General features: G+C 41.9%; 1 protein-coding gene across 1 annotated transcript in view; it reads right to left on the bottom strand.

The window, feature by feature from the left end:
• Positions 1-77: 77 nt before the first annotated feature.
• The window catches only part of LOC120051221 (ATP-binding cassette sub-family B member 6, mitochondrial-like), a 75,618-nt gene continuing 56,559 nt past the window's right edge, over positions 78-19,136 (bottom strand). Inside the window, exons 11-20 of the mRNA XM_038997963.1 lie at positions 13,972-14,048; positions 13,677-13,740; positions 13,161-13,246; positions 11,779-11,836; positions 10,972-11,076; positions 10,631-10,805; positions 3,516-3,628; positions 2,933-3,027; positions 2,540-2,608; positions 78-2,270 (exon numbers count right to left, since the gene is read on the bottom strand). Coding sequence (XP_038853891.1) covers positions 2,111-2,270; positions 2,540-2,608; positions 2,933-3,027; positions 3,516-3,628; positions 10,631-10,805; positions 10,972-11,076; positions 11,779-11,836; positions 13,161-13,246; positions 13,677-13,740; positions 13,972-14,048 — 1,002 coding nt within the window. The 3' untranslated portion in view covers positions 78-2,110. The remainder of the gene's footprint in view (positions 2,271-2,539; positions 2,609-2,932; positions 3,028-3,515; positions 3,629-10,630; positions 10,806-10,971; positions 11,077-11,778; positions 11,837-13,160; positions 13,247-13,676; positions 13,741-13,971; positions 14,049-19,136) is intronic.

Raw genomic sequence — 19,136 nt, 5'->3', positions numbered from 1 at the left:
ATGGATACAAAATGTTGTCTAATAATATAAAGCTAGCAATATGGTAAATTAGTAAAAACAGAGCCCACTTCGTCACAATACATCTTTAATTATACAATTTATTAACATATACACACCTTTTTTTTTATTTTTTATAAATGTATTTGACATCCAGGCATTGCCTGATGCCACACAAACATTGGAAGAGTGACAAAGGCGAAGACCACACTACAAACAAACTATGGCCCCAAATCACATAAAAAAAAGTTTGACATTGTGTCAAAGCAGTTAATATCAGAACAAAAATGTTGCATTTCTGTAATGGCATCAAACACATGGAAACCAATAGTTTGATGTATTTGATACCATTCCACTCCAGCCATTATCACAAGCCTGTTCTCCCCAATTAAGGTGCCACCAACCTCATGTGGTGTCAATGTCACTCATTCACACATAACATTTCAACTCATGGTGCATTAGTGTAAATTATTTGACTGCACCAGTTTGTGCACATTGTACACCTACAAATGATTGACTGCTGTAGTGGTAGAGCAATGATTTGCTAGCAAAACCACTCTAGCTCTTTGGTATTACTTCTGTAGTCACAAATGCATTTGGGATTCATCTATTTATTTCAGTCTGAAATAACTTTCCATGATGTAAAGTCTGCTGTGCAATATATGGATGGTAAGTATGTCCATTTTCATGTCCCCTTGATTAACGCAGACAGTTTCCAATTCAAACTCGTAACTCTAGAGACTTCACGTAGATATAAAGTCCCTATTCTCTCTCAAATAACTCAAGTTCAGTTAAATGGATATATCTTCCCTTATGGCCCTTTTTTAAATAAATGAAACAGAATTTGACAATATGTACTGTAAATGGAGTGTGATTATTATCAACAGATATTGACAAACTCCACACTGCCGTGGGAATGCAAGGCATAGATATTTACAAATTCAAATACAGACTAATTTCTTCCATTAAAATAAAGATACACTAACAGTAGTTCTTTACGCAAAACGGGTAGCAGCATAGAAAGGTTTGAGAATTCTGAGTTCATTCATAGATCAAGGTTTGCTTTTCCATCGATTATGTTCTCTTTATTATACTGCCAGTAGTTCTTATTGATCACCATTGGTGACAAATAAAAGTTACAGCCAGCTAACTTTGCATGTATCAGTCAACACCTAGACTGTACAGTACATGATAATGCCCAAGTCTGATTGGAGTAAAACTGATGCAGTTTGATGCTAAATGGACTAAATACAGACAACATTTCTGTTTTACTAATAACCAAATGTAGATTTTGAAGTTCTTGTACACATACCTTTGTATTTAGATAAAAAACAATTAGAGTGAAACAGATTTTTTTGTTAAACATTCACATCGGTCTGAATCGCTTCAGTAGTCTATTAAGTATAATGTAAGTCTATTGCTTGTATATTAGCTAACAAAAATGATCCCGTCTCATAAGCTAAAAAGTGGGTGTAGTAAAAAATAAAATAGATAATTTACAATGAACCTGTTCAATAAGACTATCTCTAGATGCTGTAAATAAAACAAATACATTTCTCTACCCCTAAACATTAGTCAACAATTCAAAGTGTTGTGAGACACTGACAAACTGCCTATTCCTGCACTTAAGGGTAGGGATTAGTCTACTTTGGATTTGCTGCCACTTCTCTGGACGGCTGCAGTCAACCGACTTCAGACAGCAAGAGGACGGATTATACGGAGTCCTGGGTCGTGTTCATTAGGGACTAATCTCTCGTGGACAGACGCATGTAACAGAACTGGTATCGTAGTGTATGTCAAAAGACTGTGGGATGTGACAACAGCGAGGTGCACAGATTTTTGCCACTGATCATTTGGAGAAATCATGATTTTGCAGGTGTTCGCATCTTTCAGATTTTGGAAGGGGAGGGGACATTTGGCCCCTTGACTTGCCCGTAACATGCAGAGAGGGTTGGGGTGGGGCTTAACTTTACTCATAACCGAATGAACCTCAATGGACAGATAACTTAAAAAAGTGCAGACAAAACAGCCTTTTGAGGTATCTAATCCTCTCCCTGAGTCCCTCGTCCGTCTCCTCACAATGTCTACATATCCTTGACCTCTCACTCTATCCTCAGTGGCTCCTGTGGCCTGCAGTGGCTGATGGGGGCTGTAGTTTCTCAGACTTCCTGTCTTTGGCTTCTGTGTCAGAGGCTGAGTCTGAGTCCTGGGCATGTTGCTGCTTCATCCACATGTCACAGTACAACCCTCCCTTAGCCAGCAGCTCATCATGCCTGGGAGGGAGAAAGTGGAGAATATGTAGTTACAATGGGGACACACAATCACCATTAAAGTCATCATCATGTACTATGCCAAGATGTTCCCACATGGCCACTGTATGGTTTTGAGAACAAGACTATAGTGTGACTATAGCATCATAAACATTGGTCTGTCCCATTCTTTAGATGTTTGTTTCTTGAAGAGCATAAAACAATATTTTGATTGGAATAGACTTGTGGAGTGTGCACCAATTGAACAATCACTCTTTCAACCATTCCCTCACCGTCCTCGCTCTGCTATCTGACCGTCACTTAGAACAAGAATCTGGTCGGCACCGATGATGGTCGACAACCTGAAGACAGACAATTCATAATCAGACGACAGACCAGACTGATCCAAACCATACAAACTCAGCATTAGAGGGGAGAAATGTGTGTGTCCTAATCACAGGAGGTTGGTTGCACCTTAATTGGGGAGGACGGGTTTGTGTTAATGGCTGGAGTGGAATAGTATCCAATACATCAAAACACATGGTTTCCATGTGTTTGACGGCATTCCATTTGCTGCGTTCCAGCCATTATTATGAGCCATCCTCCCCCTCAGCAGCCTCCACTGATCCTAATGTATGGGTTCCCTCTATACATGCATTTTTGTCCACCTGAGACCCATCCCTTACCTGTGAGCCACGACGATGGTGGTCCGATTGGAGCACACTTTGGTGAGCGACGCCTGAATGTTGCGCTCCGTCTGTGTATCTAGAGCAGATGTGGCCTGTGCAGAGGGAAAGCTTTATGAGATAAATTACATGACTAAAATATTCAAGTTCAGTGAACTTGTATTAATCCACTGTAACACAATATGACAGGAGGATCAGTGGTGTGGGGGCAAACATTGGCCCTCATCAAATACGTTAAGAATGCATCCTTGCTTCCTCTCGTCCTTGAAGAAATATCTGACATGGCTGGACTGGACTGGACTGGTGAAACCTAAGTGATAGAGCCGTTGATTTCACCAATCATTTTGTGTAAGCTCAGCGATAACTTCAAGCAGAGGAGGGAGGAAGTGTGTGTTTTTAAAGTATTTGAATGCTCCGGGGTGAAGTTTCCCCTAGGTAAAGATCTAGGACCAGCTTCCCCTCCCCAATCCTAAACTTAGCCAAAAAAGAATTTAAAAAATGCAACTGACCCAAGATCATTGTCTCGGGGCACCTATTTTAACACGGTCATTGACCCTCCTGGTGGCCCTTCCTGAAAGTTTACCTCATCCAGCAGGATAATCTGAGGGGCCTTGAGGATGGTCCGGGCGATAGCCACCCTCTGCTTCTCCCCCCCGCTCAGCTTCAGACCCCTCTCGCCCACCTGGGTGTCGTATCCTGGGAGGGGGACAGACAGAGAAAAGACAGACACAAATGTCACTCACCTCATACAGTAACAATGCACCTGGGAGCTACTGTGTGACCGCCGCAAAATCTCCTCACTTGTTTCAGGAAATGTAGATGTGCATGTCAAAATGCTTCAGCAAATGTGGTTGGTAAATACAAAACACCTATGCAAACCCTTAAAACAACAACATTGACACCCATAAGCCAACTTCAGGTTAAGTACAGCCAGAACTATAATGGCAGCATATAGCGCTGGTTTCCCAGACACAGATTAAACCTAGTCCTGGACTTAATGTAGAATCTCTATTGAACATTTTTTTGGGGTCCAGGACAAGGCTTATTTAACCCTTACCCGGTAAATTGACTGAGAACACATTCTCATTTACAGCAACGATCTCGGGAATAGTTACAAGGGAGAGGAGGGGGGCAAGAATGGGCCAATTGGAAGCTGGGGATGATTAAATTGCCATGATGAGATGAGGGCCAAATTGGGAATTTAGCCAGAACACCGGGGTTAACACCCAAACTCTTACTAGGGCTGGGTGATATATCAAATTAATTTTTAGCACGATGTTCCAAAATGCCTGTATTGTAAGAATCAAGGTTTTTATTTATTAGTTTTTTTTATGAGTGTTCTTCTGTCTTTTTGGTCTAGTCTCCTTCACTCCTTCTGTGTTGTGTGCACCTTTCCACAGACAGCAAGTCCCTCCCCCTTCCACTCACAACAACAAAATACAAAGGATAAACTTGCTATTTGCATTTGAAGTTTGGTCCAACAGAAGCGGTCATATGGACACAGAAAAACTTAGACATTTTATTGTAATACACGAGAACTTAACCTTTTTAACGACACCCTTTTTATGTCTCAACTCCCAAAATGTAGAACAGAGCAGACCCTACTAAAACGAGAGTATGGTAAATGAATGCTCAGTTTGTACCGCTAGCAGCATTTTAGCCACAGACTTATGTGCTAGCGGTCTATTCTGTGTTTTAGAAATGTTCAATGAGAATACAAAATATTCATTTATATAATGAATTGGCAACTCGTTCTCATTCTGAGAAATAAGCATCTTCTCATCAAGTTAGGCCACTTGATTTCAATATCTAAACAAAGTGAACAGGCTATGTTTTTCAAGCAGTTGGAGGCAGGAGGGTGTATTCATAACAGTTCAACTGTTCTACGTTGTTAGAAAGCAAATTGATACAAGTTGGCTAGACTTTAAATATAGTTTATCTGGCTACTCACTAGCACATAGGCTTGTGCTTGAGAGATTGTTTATGAGATCTGTGCTAATTTCCCATAATGCCTGCTTCAAGAAGTTGGTCATTATTAGTGGATGTGCATTTTGCATGGTTCTGGTTACAAAAGGGCATTTTTATAGACAAACTTGAAAGCCAGATCAGTGATTATTGCAACAACATAAAAAGGAGGTTAAACTAATTTGATTAAATATATATAATTATTAGTGGGTCTTATGGTTGTGGAAGGCTTATATTTAGCCTAGGTATAATTCATTACATTATTCCTGACTGTTTGAAATGCAGTGTATTGAGCTTTAACTGTGCAACAACGCCTATTTAGAAAAAAAACATATATATTTTTTAAGGAGATACACTACATGGTCAATGGTATGTGGACACCTGCTCATTTGTGAGGTCGGCACTGATGTTGGGCGATGAAGCCCGGCTCGCAGTTGGCTTTCCAATTCATCCCAAAGGTGTTTGATGGGGTTGAGGTCAAGGCTCTGTGCAGGCCAGTCAAGTTCTTCCACACTGATCTTGACAAAGCATTTCTGTATGGACCTCAGTCTGTGCAAGGGGGCACTGCCATGCTGAACCAGGAAAGGGCCTTCCCCAAACTGTTGCCACAAAGTTGGAAGAACAGAATTGTCTACAATGTCATTGTAATGTTAAGATTTCCCGTCACTGGAACTTAGGGCCTAACCCGAACCATGAAAAACAGCCCCAGACCATTATTCCTCCTCCACCAATTGTCCGTCGGACTGCCAGATGGTGAAGCGTGATTCATCATTCCAGAGAACGTGTTTCCACTGCTCTAGAGGCCAATGGCGGTGGGCTTTACACCACTCCAGCTGACGCTTGGCATTGCGCATGGTGATCTTAGGCTTTGTGTGCTGCTGTTCAGCCATGGATCCCATTCATGAAGCTCTCGACGAACAGTTATTGTACTGACGTTGCTTCCAGAGGCTGTTTCGAACTCAGTAGTGAGTGATGCAACCGAGGACAGACAATTTTTACGCGCTACGTGCTTTCATCTTTCGACGGTCCCGTTCTGTGAGCTTGTGTGGTCCAACCACTTCGCCAGTGAGCCATTGTTGCTCCTAGACGTTTCCACTTCACAATAACATCACTTACAGTTGACCGGTGCAGCTCTTGCAGGGCAGAAATGTGACCAACTGACTTGTTGGAAAGGTGGTATCCAGTGGTAGAAAGTACTTAAGTAAAAATACTTTAAAGTACTACTTAAGTAGTTTTTTGGAGTATCTGTACTTTACTTTACTATTTATATTTTTGACAACTTTTACTTCATGACACATTCCTAAAGAAAATATTGTACACTGCTCAAAAAAATAAAGGGAACACTTAAACAACACAATGTAACTCCAAGTCAATCACACTTCTGTGAAATCAAACTGTCCACTTAGGAAGCAACACTGATTGACAATAAATTTCACATGCTGTTGTGCAAATGGAATAGACAAAAGGTGGAAATTATAGGCAATTAGTAAGACACCCCCAAAAAAGGAATGGTTCTGCAGGTGGTGACCACACACCACTTCTCAGTTCCTATGCTTCCTGGCTGATGTTTTGGTCACTTTTGAATGCTGGCGGTGCTTTCACTCTAGTGGTAGCATGAGACGGAGTCTACAACCCACACAAGTGGCTCAGGTAGTGCAGCTCATCCAGGATGGCACATCAATGCGAGCTGTGGCAAAAAGGTTTGCTGTGTCTGTCAGCGTAGTGTCCAGAGCATGGAGGCGCTACCAGGAGACAGGCCAGTACATCAGGAGACGTAGGAGGGCAACAACCCAGCAGCAGGACCGCTACCTCCGCCTTTGTGCAAGGAGGGGCACTGCCAGAGCCCTGCAAAATGACCTCCAGCAGGCCACAAATGTGCCTGTGTCAGCATATGGTCTCACAAGGGGTCTGAGGATCTCATCTCGGTACCTAATGGCAGTCAGGCTACCTCTGGCGAGCACATGGAGGGCTGTGCGGCCCCACAAAGAAATGCCACCCCACACCATGACTGACCCACCGCCAAACCGGTCATGTTGGAGGATGTTGCAGGCAGCAGAACGTTCTCCACGGCGTCTCCAGACTCTGTCACGTCTGTCACATGTGCTCATGTGCTCAGTGTGAACCTGCTTTCATCTGTGAAGAGTACAGGGCGCCAGTGGCGAATTTGCCAATCTTGGTGTTCTCTGGCAAATGCCAAACGTCCTGCACGGTGTTGGGCTGTAAGCACAACCCCCACCTGTGGACGTCGGGCCCTCATACCACCCTCATGGAGTCTGTTTCTGACCGTTTGAGCAGACACATGCACATTTGTGGCCTGCTGGAGGTCATTTTGCAGGGCTCTGGCAGTGCCCCTCCTTGCACAAAGGCGGAGGTAGCGGTCCTGCTGCTGGGTTGTTGCCCTCCTACGTCTCCTGATGTACTGGCCTGTCTCCTGGTAGCGCCTCCATGCTCTGGACACTACGCTGACAGACACAGCAAACCTTTTTGCCACAGCTCGCATTGATGTGCCATCCTGGATGAGCTGCACTACCTGAGCCACTTGTGTGGGTTGTAGACTCCGTCTCATGCTACCACTAGAGTGAAAGCACCGCCAGCATTCAAAAGTGACCAAAACATCAGCCAGGAAGCATAGGAACTGAGAAGTGGTGTGTGGTCACCACCTGCAGAACCATTCCTTTTTTGGGGGTGTCTTACTAATTGCCTATAATTTCCACCTTTTGTCTATTCCATTTGCACAACAGCATGTGAAATTTATTGTCAATCAGTGTTGCTTCCTAAGTGGACAGTTTGATTTCACAGAAGTGTGATTGACTTGGAGTTACATTGTGTTGTTTAAGTGTTCCCTTTATTTTTTTGAGCAGTGTACTTTTTACTCCATACATTTTCCCTGACAACCAAAAGTACTCGTTACATTTTGAATGCTTAGCAGGACAGGAAAATTGTCAAATTCACGCACTTATCAAGAGAACACGTGGTCATGCCTCTGGCCTGGCGGACTCACTAAACATAAATGCATCTTTTGTAAATAAGGTCTGAGTGTTGGAGTGTGCCTCTGGCTATCCATACAGAAACTGGTGCCGTCTGCTTTGCTTAAAAACTTCTTGTAAATAGGGGGGCGCCATTTCGACTTTGTAAAAATTTGTTCCCAAATTAAACTGCCTCGTACTCAATTCTTGCTCGTACAATATGCATATTATTATTACTATTGGATAGAAAACACTCTCTAGTTTCTAAAACCGTTTGAATTATATCTGTGAGTAAAACAGAACTCAAGTTGCAGCTAACTTCCTGTCAGGAAGTGAGAAATCTGAAATCGGGCACTCTGTTCCAGGGTCAGTTTATTAATTTGCATGTAATCTATGAGTCGACATGCACTGCATACGATTTCCCCTAGATGTCAGTAAGCAGTGAGAATTGGAATGGTGTTGCTAGGCAGATCTGAGGCCATATAAAGGCTCTTGGAACCGGGGGTGCACTCTTTTCAACGTTCGTCATGGCGCAAGACAGACCTCAGGATGGCATTCTGAAAAGCTCTCGTTATAGGCCTTAGATATATCCGGCTCTGATTTTATTCGATATAGGTGTTAAAAACATCATAATGTAGTTATTTTAAACCGAGTTATATCAGTTTATATCAGTATATTGCGATTTTCGGAATTTTCTTTGTGCTTTCTTTGTGCTGCGTTATGAAGAGTTGGACACGTCTGGGCCACATAGCTAATGTTTGCTGCTAATTCCTAAGTTGAAGACGACAATCTACAACCGAGCAACGATGATTCTGGACAAAGGACAACTTGCACAAGATTCTGATGGAAGCTCATCAAAAAGTAAGAACTATTTATGATGTTAATTCGTTGTTCTGTTGAAAAATGTAAAACTACTATTCCGCCATTAATTTCGGGTGCGGTCTCGCTTTAACGCACGCTGTATGTCGTAGTAACGTTAATTTTAAAAATCTAACACAGCGGTTGCATTAAGAACTAATGTATCTTTCATTTGCTGTCCAACCTGTATTTTTTAGTCAAGTTTATGATTAGTTATTGATTAGATTAGGTGCCTCTCCCAAGATTTCTCCCGACATTTTGTTGGCAGCTTGGCTACTATTCTCATTGTATAACCACGATTTGTGCCGCTAAATATGCACATTTTCGAACAAACAATATATGTATTGTGTAATATGATGTTATAGGACTGTCATCTGATGAAGTTTTGAGAAGGTTAGTGAAAAATTTAATATATTTTGCTGGTTTATTCGCTATCGCTAACGTGCATGAATCAATGCTGCTGTGTGGTTGGCTATTGTAGTAAGCTAATATAATGCTAAATTGTGTTTTCGCTGTAAAACACTTAAAGAATCTGAAATATTGGCTGGATTCACAAGATCTTTGTCTTTCATTTGCTGTACGCTGTGTATTTTTCATAAATGTTTTATGATGAGTATTTAGGTAATTCACGTTGCTCTCTGTAGTTATTCTAGTTGCTTTGGTGAGAGTTGTGATGGTGGCTGCAATGTAAAACTATGATTTATACCTGAAATATGCACATTTTTCGAACAAAACATATGCTATACAATAAATATGTTATCAGACTGTCATCTGATGAAGTTGTTTCTTGGTTAGTGACTATTTATATCTTTATTTGGTCGAATTTGTGATAGCTACCTATGCAGGAAAAAAATGGTGGGAAAAAAAAGTTGTGTCTTTTGCTATGGTGGTTAGCTAATAGAAATACATATTGTGTCTTCCCTGTAAAACATTTTAAAAATCAGAAATGATGGCTGGATTCACAAGATGTGTATCTTTCATTTGGTGTCTTGGACTTGTGATTTCATGAACATTTTATTATATGATATCCCTGTGGCTTTAGGCTAGGCTATGCTAGTCAGCTTTTTTGATGGGGGGGATCCCGGATCCGGGTTTGTGACTCGTTAGAGGTTTTAATATAAGGAAATTGAAATGATTTATACTTGTACTTTTGATACTTAAGTATATTTTAGCAATTACATTTACTTTTGATACTTAAGTATATTTAAAACCAAATACTTTTTGAATTTTACTCAAGTAGTATTTTACTGGCTGACTTTCACTTTTACTTGAGTAACTTTCTACTAAGGTATCTAAGTATGAAAATTGGGTACTTTTTCCACCACTGGGGGCATCCTATGACGATGCCACATTGAAAGTCACTGAGCTCTTCAGTACGGGCCATTCTGCTGCCAATGTTTGTCTATGGAGATTGCATGGCTGTGTGCTCGATTTTATACCTGTCAGCAACGGGTGTGGCTGAAATACCCGAATCCACTAATTTGAAGGGATGTCTACATACTTTTGGCCATGTAGCGTATTTATTGTGAATCACCCATAAGTTTGAAAAAAAATCTAGATATGATTTTTTGGCAATATCACACAGCCTTAACTCATACGATAAGTGCCATGGGATCTTTAGTGACCACAGAGAGTCAGGACATCTGTTTAACAACCCATCCGAAAGACGGTACCTTACACAGGGCAATGTCCCCAATCTCTGCCATGGGGCATTGGGATCTTTTTTTAGACCGGAGGAAAGAGTGCCTCCTACTGGCCCTCCAACACCACTGGATCTCCCATCCAGGGACCGACCAGCATCGGCCCTGCTTAGCTTCAGAAGCAAGCTAGCAGTGGGATGCAGGGTGCTATGCTGCTGGCTTAATCGGTGTTCAAGAAACCGTCAAAAGAGACGTTGGTATTTCCGTACCTTCTGGGAACGTCTGGATCTTCTCGTGAATGTCTGCGGCGATGGCCGCCGCCTCCACTTCGTGGTCGCTGGCAGAGATGCGTCCGTAGCGGATGTTGTCGCGGATGTTGTCGTTGAAGAGGACTGTGTCCTGGGGCACCACGCCGATGTGGGCACGCAGAGACACCTGCTTCACCTGCACCCAGAAATGAAGAGTCTCAGAAGGGTGAAACGGGGAGGCACTACCTGGACTTGTAAAACCACCAAAATGCATTGAAAACAAAATGTTATATACAGCATGTGATCCATCACAAGACAGACAGCCTGGGAACTATTTTCTTGCAACTGGGCAAATTACTCACCTTAGAGATGTCCTGGCCATCGATGCGGATGCATCCCCCCTGGACGTCATAGAAACGGAAGAGCAGGCGAAGGAGGGTGCTCTTACCGCACCCTGACTGGCCAACCTAGGGGCGTCCACACACAAACACAGACAGTTGAGAAGCGAGAACAATCGACAGATCCAAACCATCACGACTGTTGAGAAAAAGAGAGAAAATAACCACTCTTCAAGACCGAAGTCTAGTATTATTTGCTAAAAGAGCCACTGAACACGCTGATTGGAACGTGCGTTTTTCTGTTGCTCTCAGAAAAACGAGATTTCAGTCTCGAAAGTGTGTTTCCTGTTTCCGATTCCACGTTTGGTTAATGATGTTTGTCCCCCACGAGACACTGCAGACGCAGAAGCCTATTTCACGTCCTCAAAATACCAAGAATGAATCTAAGATAACGCAACAAATCTTTAATTAATTTAGCTGGTTTTTGCCAAGGATGTTTTAGTGGCGCAATTTTACATCTAACTAAGGTGTTTGGTGCAGTATTTCGCAAGTTAAAAAAAATGTGTGAGGTGTTGTCTTATGTAAGCAAAGTCAGAGCCGCTGGGCAGGTCTATCTCATTCTCTATGCTATTGGATAGAGAACGATCACCACAGCTGTTCACCCCATGTTAGTGGGCAAATGAACGTCGCACACTTTGTAGTCAATTTTGACACTAGAATAACCCTTTCTGACTCATATCGATGCCACATAGGCCGTTTTCAAAGGGATTTGTTGTTTTTTAAAGGCAGTCGCTCTTTAACCTCTGGGTTATGCATGGAATCCAATCTTACCAATGCAACAGTATGGCCTGGCTGCACAGTGAATGATACGTCCTTAAGAATCTCCTTCCTTAAAAAAACACAGAAACACAAAAAATATATGTAATCAAAGGAGAACACTGGAACAACCACAACTATGATTATTCATCAAACTGTTTCTGAATCATTAACTGTGTATGGCTAGTGGTTAATTTGGAAATTGGGAGGTGCCGGAACAAAAAGTGAGCCGAGAGGGAGGGTGACCTGGGAGGGCTCTTAGGGACCGGAACACATGGGGAAAAAATTAAATCACCTTTATAATAAAGAATTGCATGCATATAGAGGCGCTTGAAGAAGTTGCACACATGGGGATTTATTTTTTTAAAGTTTAGAGTCTGGGATTTTTTGTTGCCTTTCAGAAACACATTTCTTGCAATTCTACATCATTTTAGATGACTGGGGACTACGTCACAAATGATTGAAATGACATTCTACTTTGACACTGACAAACAGAATCTGAGATCAATAAAAACGACCTTGTATTGAATCCATCAATAGCCTAGACCAGGGATCATCAACTAGATTCAGCCGTGGGCATATTTTTTCTTAAGCGGATGGTCGGGGGCCAGAAAATAATTACAAATCATTTGTAGACTGCAAATTGACCGCAAGAAGCCCAAACAGACATAATGTTTGACTAAAACAAAATCATTTCAAATCTTGCTTGCGTTTGTATACGATCACGTCTCTATTATGCGTGGGAATACTTCGGAACAAATGTCTTAAATTAAAATCACTTGGAGTGGATTACCCAGAGTTTTTTGTCTTTTATGTCCAACAATGAAAATTCACTCAAAAATTTGTATTAAAACATAAAACATGGGGGGGGCCAAATAAAACCTTATTCAGCCCACAGGCCGCCAGTTGGCCAAGGTGTGTGGAGTGACATAAATTGTAAAATATGAGGAAATTATAGTCCTAAAAAAAGCTTTCCAGTTTCACTGACCCAATGATGCGTAGCTCCCCCCCCCTTCTAATTTCTTTATGTTTGTGGCTAGATTCAAATACTTTCTGTGGCACACATCAGAGTCACATACTTTCTATAGAAGAAACTTAATGTCATTCTAGGCAACCAAAATTAATAATTAATGTATGTGTGTTATATTAAACAGAGGAGGGAGTAAAATGTAGGCAAGCAATAAACATTTCAGAACAACTACTAGTTGATTAAGGGAGAGATGACGAATTTTGGCAAAGAGATATATTTATAGACTAATAAACTTGGGGGGGGGTTCTGGCAGGGGGGAGCTTTTCGGCACAACACCGGAATGAAACCGCCCAAAATTGAGAGGTGCTGGACCATTAGTCCAAAGAAGACCTAAAAATACATCTAAGTGATCTAAGTGAGGACTTACCCATCAATGTAGCTAAAGTACACATTCTCAAACTCCACTTTTCCCAGTTTATAGAGAAGGTTCCCTGCATTCACCACGTCCTTCACCTGAAGGGAAATCAAAGTAAATCTATTTGACCAAAAAACTATTTCCCATAACGCAGTGCAAAGAAATCCTGACAGACACCAAAATGCTGGTCATTGACTCTCGCGTAATTGGTCAGCTGCTCGATTAAGTTCTGGGTCCACACATGTTAAGAGAAGAAATCAATTGCTAGAACAAGGAGTGCAACCGGAACAAGGAGCTCCACTCTCTCTGTTTGCAAGTTACGGGCAGAAAGTCTATCCCACTTCTGAAATTCGAAAGATGCTAAGACCTGCGAAATCGTGATTTGTCCAAATAACCAGTGTCGAAAAACCAAACACTGGAACTACTACTGCTCGTTATCTTACGCATCCCAATCTCTCGGTTAACACGCATAATCTTCCCATGAGAGATTGGTCATCATCAACATTAGTCCTCGACAACCAAAATTACCTCCTCTTCCTCAGTGAAGAGCTTAAACATGCTCTCCATGTCGATGAAGGACTTCTGGATAATTCTGTGGAGGATGAAGACCAATGTATTATACAGAGCCCGTTTTGGATTATGGGTATGGGTGTGTCTCTAATAGTCTAGCTTCATTTGCTTGTGTCTTTCCTGATCTAGTATCACATGACAGGTGAAGCAATATGCTTTTAGCTATGCTTTTAGCTATAAGTGATAGACATAAAGGAGACTAGGGAAGGATGTAAGGAAGTAGAATTGAAACTCAGCCCATAACACCTCTCACCTGTAGTAGGTTCCAAACCAGTTGAGAGGGGTGTAGAGCTGGATGATGTAGGTGCCAAAGAGGATAAAGTCTCCAAGCTGGGGATAGAGGGCACTAACCTGGTTAAATGTATCATAACACTTCACACACCACATTTATTATTAAGAAAAACATGTGACATCACTCAGTGTTATAGGATTTTTTTTCTCGCAAAACCTTTTTCAAACATGTATTTTTCAGGCATGAAAGCATAGCAAGGCTGCTTGGCCTTGTAGTGATGCACTAACTCCCCTTTTAAATGGTTTCTCATCCTGAAAGTGTCTGTTTAACAAAAACCAAACCAATTTTACAGTTTTTCCTGGCTCATAGACTATTATTGTCAGGGTGAGGAACTATGTTACATTTATTTGTAAAATACTGAACTTTCATTCCATGTCATTTCAGCAAGCCATGACACCCACCATCTCAGATTTTTCTGAAATTGCTTTTGTAGTTAGAAACAGATAAGATTTGCATTCCTGTAAAATGATTTTGTTATATTTTAATCTCTGAGAAATTAAGATAAAAGGGCATATTTGGGTGCAATGAATACATTTTTACTTAAAAATCATACAATGTGATTTTCTGGATTTTTGTTTTAGATTCCGTCTCTCACAGTTGAAGTGTACCTATGATAAAAATTACAGACCTCTACATGCTTTGTAAGTAGGAAAACCTGCAAAATCGGCAGTGTATCAAATACTTCTTCTCCCCACTGTATATACACTGCTCAAAAAAATAAAGGGAACACTTAAACAACACAATGTAACTCCAAGTCAATCACACTTCTGTGAAATCAAACTGTCCACTTAGGAAGCAACACTGATTGACAATAAATTTCACATGCTGTTGTGCAAATGGAATAGACAAAAGGTGGAAATTATAGGCAATTAGCAAGACAACCCCAATAAAGGAATGGTTCTGCAGGTGGTGACCACAGACCACTTCTCAGTTCCTATGCTTCCTGGCTGATGTTTTGGTCACTTTTGAATGCTGGCGGTGCTTTCACTCTAGTGGTAGCATGAGACGGAGTCTACAACCCACACAAGTGGCTCAGGTAGTGCAGTTCATCCAGGATGGCACATCAATGTGAGCTGTGGCAAAAAGGTTTGCTGTGTCTGTCAGCGTAGTGTCCAGAGCATGGAGGCGCTACCAGGAGACAGGCCAGTACATCAGGAGACGTGGAGGAGGCCGTAGGAGGGCAACAACCCAGCAGCAGGACCGCTACCTCCGCCTTTGTGCAAGGAGGTGCACTGCCAGAGCCCTGCAAAATGACCTCCAGCAGGCCACAAATGTGCATGTGTCAGCATATGGTCTCACAAGGGGTCTGAGGATCTCATCTCGGTACCTAATGGCAGTCAGGCTACCTCTGGCGAGCACATGGAGGGCTGTGCGGCGCCACAAAGAAATGCCACCACACACCATGACTGACCCACCGCCAAACCGGTCATGCTGGAGGATGTTGCAGGCAGCAGAACGTTCTCCACGGCGTCTCCAGACACTGTCACGTCTGTCACATGTGCTCAGTGTGAACCTGCTTTCATCTGTGAAGAGCACAGGGCGCCAGTGGCGAATTTGCCAATCTTGGTGTTCTCTGGCAAATGCCAAACGTCCTGCACGGTGTTGGGCTGTAAGCACAACCCCCACCTGTGGACGTCGGGCCCTCATACCACCCTCATGGAGTCTGTTTCTGACCGTTTGAGCAGACACATGCACATTTGTGGCCTGCTGGAGGTCATTTTGCAGGGCTCTGGCAGTGCACCTCCTTGCACAAAGGCGGAGGTAGCGGTCCTGCTGCTGGGTTGTTGCCCTCCTACGGCCTCCTCCACGTCTCCTGATGTACTGGCCTGTCTCCTGGTAGCGCCTCCATGCTCTGGACACTACGCTGACAGACACAGCAAACCTTTTTGCCACAGCTCGCATTGATGTGCCATCCTGGATGAACTGCACTACCTGAGCCACTTGTGTGGGTTGTAGACTCCGTCTCATGCTACCACTAGAGTGAAAGCACCGCCAGCATTCAAAAGTGACCAAACATCAGCCAGGAAGCATAGGAACTGAGAAGTGGTCTGTGGTCACCACCTGCAGAACCATTCCTTTATTGGGGGTGTCTTGCTAATTGCCTATAATTTCCACCTTTTGTCTATTCCATTTGCACAACAGCATGTGAAATTTATTGTCAATCAGTGTTGCTTCCTAAGTGGACAGTTTGATTTCACAGAAGTGTGATTGACTTGGAGTAACATTGTGTTGTTTAAGTGTTCCCTTTATTTTTTTGAGCAGTGTATTACACACACACACACACATATATTGGGGGCCCCCCGAGTGGCGCAGCGTCACTACAGACCCTGGTTCGATTCCAGGCTGTATCACAACCGGCCATGTTTGGAGTCCCATAGGGCTGCGCACAATTGGCCCAGCGTCATCCGGGTTAGGGTTTGGCTGGGGTAGGCCGTCATTGTAAATAAGAATTTGTTCTTAACTGACTTGCCTAGGTAAATAAAAGTTCAATAAAAAAAATTGACAGGTGTGTGGCTTTCCAAATCATGTCCAGTAAATGTAATTTACCACAGGTGGACTCCAATCAAGTTGTAGAAACATCAAGGATGATCAATGGAAACAGGATGCACCTGAGCTCAATTGAGTGTCATAGCAAAGGGTCTGAATACCTATGTAAATAAGCTTTTTTTTTTTTTTTTTTTGCAACTTTAGGTAGAAAATAAATCACTTTTGATTAAAATAAATGGTGTGGTCACCTGTTTTCTCTTTGTCATTGTGGGTTATTCTGTGTAGATTGCTGAGGATATATTTTTTAATCCATTTTAGAATAAGGCTGTAACCTAACAAAATTAGGAAAAAGTCAAGGGGTCTGAATACTTTCCGAAGGCATATATAGTTTTGTATATATTTGCTTTTTTTTCAGGATATCCCACGACCCCTAATTTGGGAACCACTGCCTTAGGCACAACTTACCCCACTCTCCCCTACCCAACATTCGATTTGGACCAAACTTCTTTCCTCAGGCCTGAGGAATCCAATAAAATTGTCAAAAGCCACCCACAGACCCCACGCCAATCCCACCCCAACCAGTATAAAGTCAAATTTGGCATTGAAGTTGTTTGCGTTATTTACCACAAATCTGTAAAAGTACCATGTTTTTGCCCACTAGATGCCGCTGTTCCTGCTACTGCCACACCATTTATAAATTTAGCTGGTCTCGTGTTTAATAAATTGATCAGAACATTTTCTTTGCCACTTTAGGTAGAAAATAAAGTATTTTCGCTCATGATGGAAAATGTATTTTCTACCTAAAGTAGCAAAGAAAAAAAGCCTTCTGTGTTCTCTTTTCGACCCCGTCTGCATATTTGCAATCAAACACCAGAATTTTCACCTTCTCCTTAGCTATCATACTCTCGGTCCTCCAGAAAGTGGAGACCAACAATTATGCAGGTCTACTCCATGATATCTTTAAAAAAAGCAGCATTAGAAAGGATTACCTACACATACTGACCAGCTCAAATTATAGCGCTACATGACAGACCAATCCTCTCTCCTCTCTCAGCATTTCCAGCCAGCTCATTATCTCAGCCAATCATGGCTAGCAGGAAGGTTGCTGACTTTTTCCATGGCTAAACCAACTAGGCTCGTAATTTAACACTTTTATTTGTATTTACTGATGGAATACAAGTTTGTTATTAAGGCACATGGAAGTTCACGTTCCAGAAGGGATTTCTGCCAAAAAAATGCCTTTTGATTTAAAAACAAACAAATGGAGCTCCTGTGAAGTATTGACGTGCGACATACACCTAGTTTCCTGAAACTAGTCACAATTGTGTGGCCAAAACAGTCCTCCATGAAAGCAATTCAGTTTGTCCTTCTCTTGGTAACCTAATGCTTTAACCCAACTCTTCTTGAATAGTACAAAAAATGTATGGCGCAATTCTCATATGAAGACTTTTCCGTCAAGCCCATAATGGAGAAATTGGCAGACTAAAATGTGACAACCCTAACAAAATAATACAATTATAAACCCTTGCATGGCAGTCGTATGTTTTTCAATATAATTATTAGAAAACATCTCTATAGGTAGTGTGTTTAGTGACAATGACCATTAATCCCAGCCCAACCCAATACCATTGCAAACACTATATTTGGGACTTTAAGCATTAAAGGTCATAACATTGAAACCATTACAATGGATGTAGCCTAATGGTTTGCTTGTTCACCTGGAATGGTCCAACTAACCTTTTTTGAAGGAAATAAACCACACACAGAATATATGTTTCCTGGACACATATTAAGCTTAAGAGAAGGACACACTAAATTGCTTTCATGGAGGACTGGCTTAAATTGTGAGGATGACCACACAATTTATTTAAATTTACAGCAAAATGGATAAAAGGTTGTGGCAGTAGCAGGAACAGCTGCAAAGCCTGGTACTCTCACACTAATTTATTGTAAATAATGCAATCAACTAAAATAACAAATCTCTCTGAACAGAAGAAAAAAAATGTAATCAGGGAATACATTACATAGAATGAAGAAGCAATACTCCAAGCCACAGCTCCATACTATTTGTCAGACATTGAGAACTGATACTGGTTGTTGCCATGTGGTGTGGGGGGTCCGTGTGTGGCTTTTGATCATTTCATTGGATTCCTCATGTCTTACTCATTGTTAGGAAGAATCATGGTCCAAATAGGATGTTAAGTATTATAAACTCAGCAAAAAAAGAAACATCCCATTTTCAGGACCCTGTCTTTCAAAGATAATTCGAAAAAATCCAAATAACTTCACAGATCTTCATTGTGAAGGGTTTAAACACTGTTTCCCATGCTTGTTCAAGGAACCATAAACAATTAATGAACATGCACCTGTGGAACGGTCGTTAAGACACTAACAGCTTACAGACGGTAGGCAATTAAGGTCACAGTTATGAAAACTTAGGACACTAAAGAGGCCTTTCTACTGACTCTGAAAAACACCAAAAGAAAGATGCGCAGGGTCCCTGCTCATCTGCATGAACGTGCCTTAGGCATGCTGCAAGGAGGCATGAGGACTGCAGATGTGGCCAGGGAAATAAATTGCAAAATCCGTACTGTGAGACGCCTAAGACAGCGCTACAGGGAGACAGGGCAGACAGCTGA

Source organism: Salvelinus namaycush, chromosome 7 (genome assembly GCF_016432855.1).
Source record: "Salvelinus namaycush isolate Seneca chromosome 7, SaNama_1.0, whole genome shotgun sequence".
In the NCBI taxonomy this organism is placed as follows: domain Eukaryota; kingdom Metazoa; phylum Chordata; class Actinopteri; order Salmoniformes; family Salmonidae; genus Salvelinus; species Salvelinus namaycush.
Note: the sequence above shows the minus strand (reverse complement) of the source record. Positions and strands in the feature narration are given on the sequence as shown.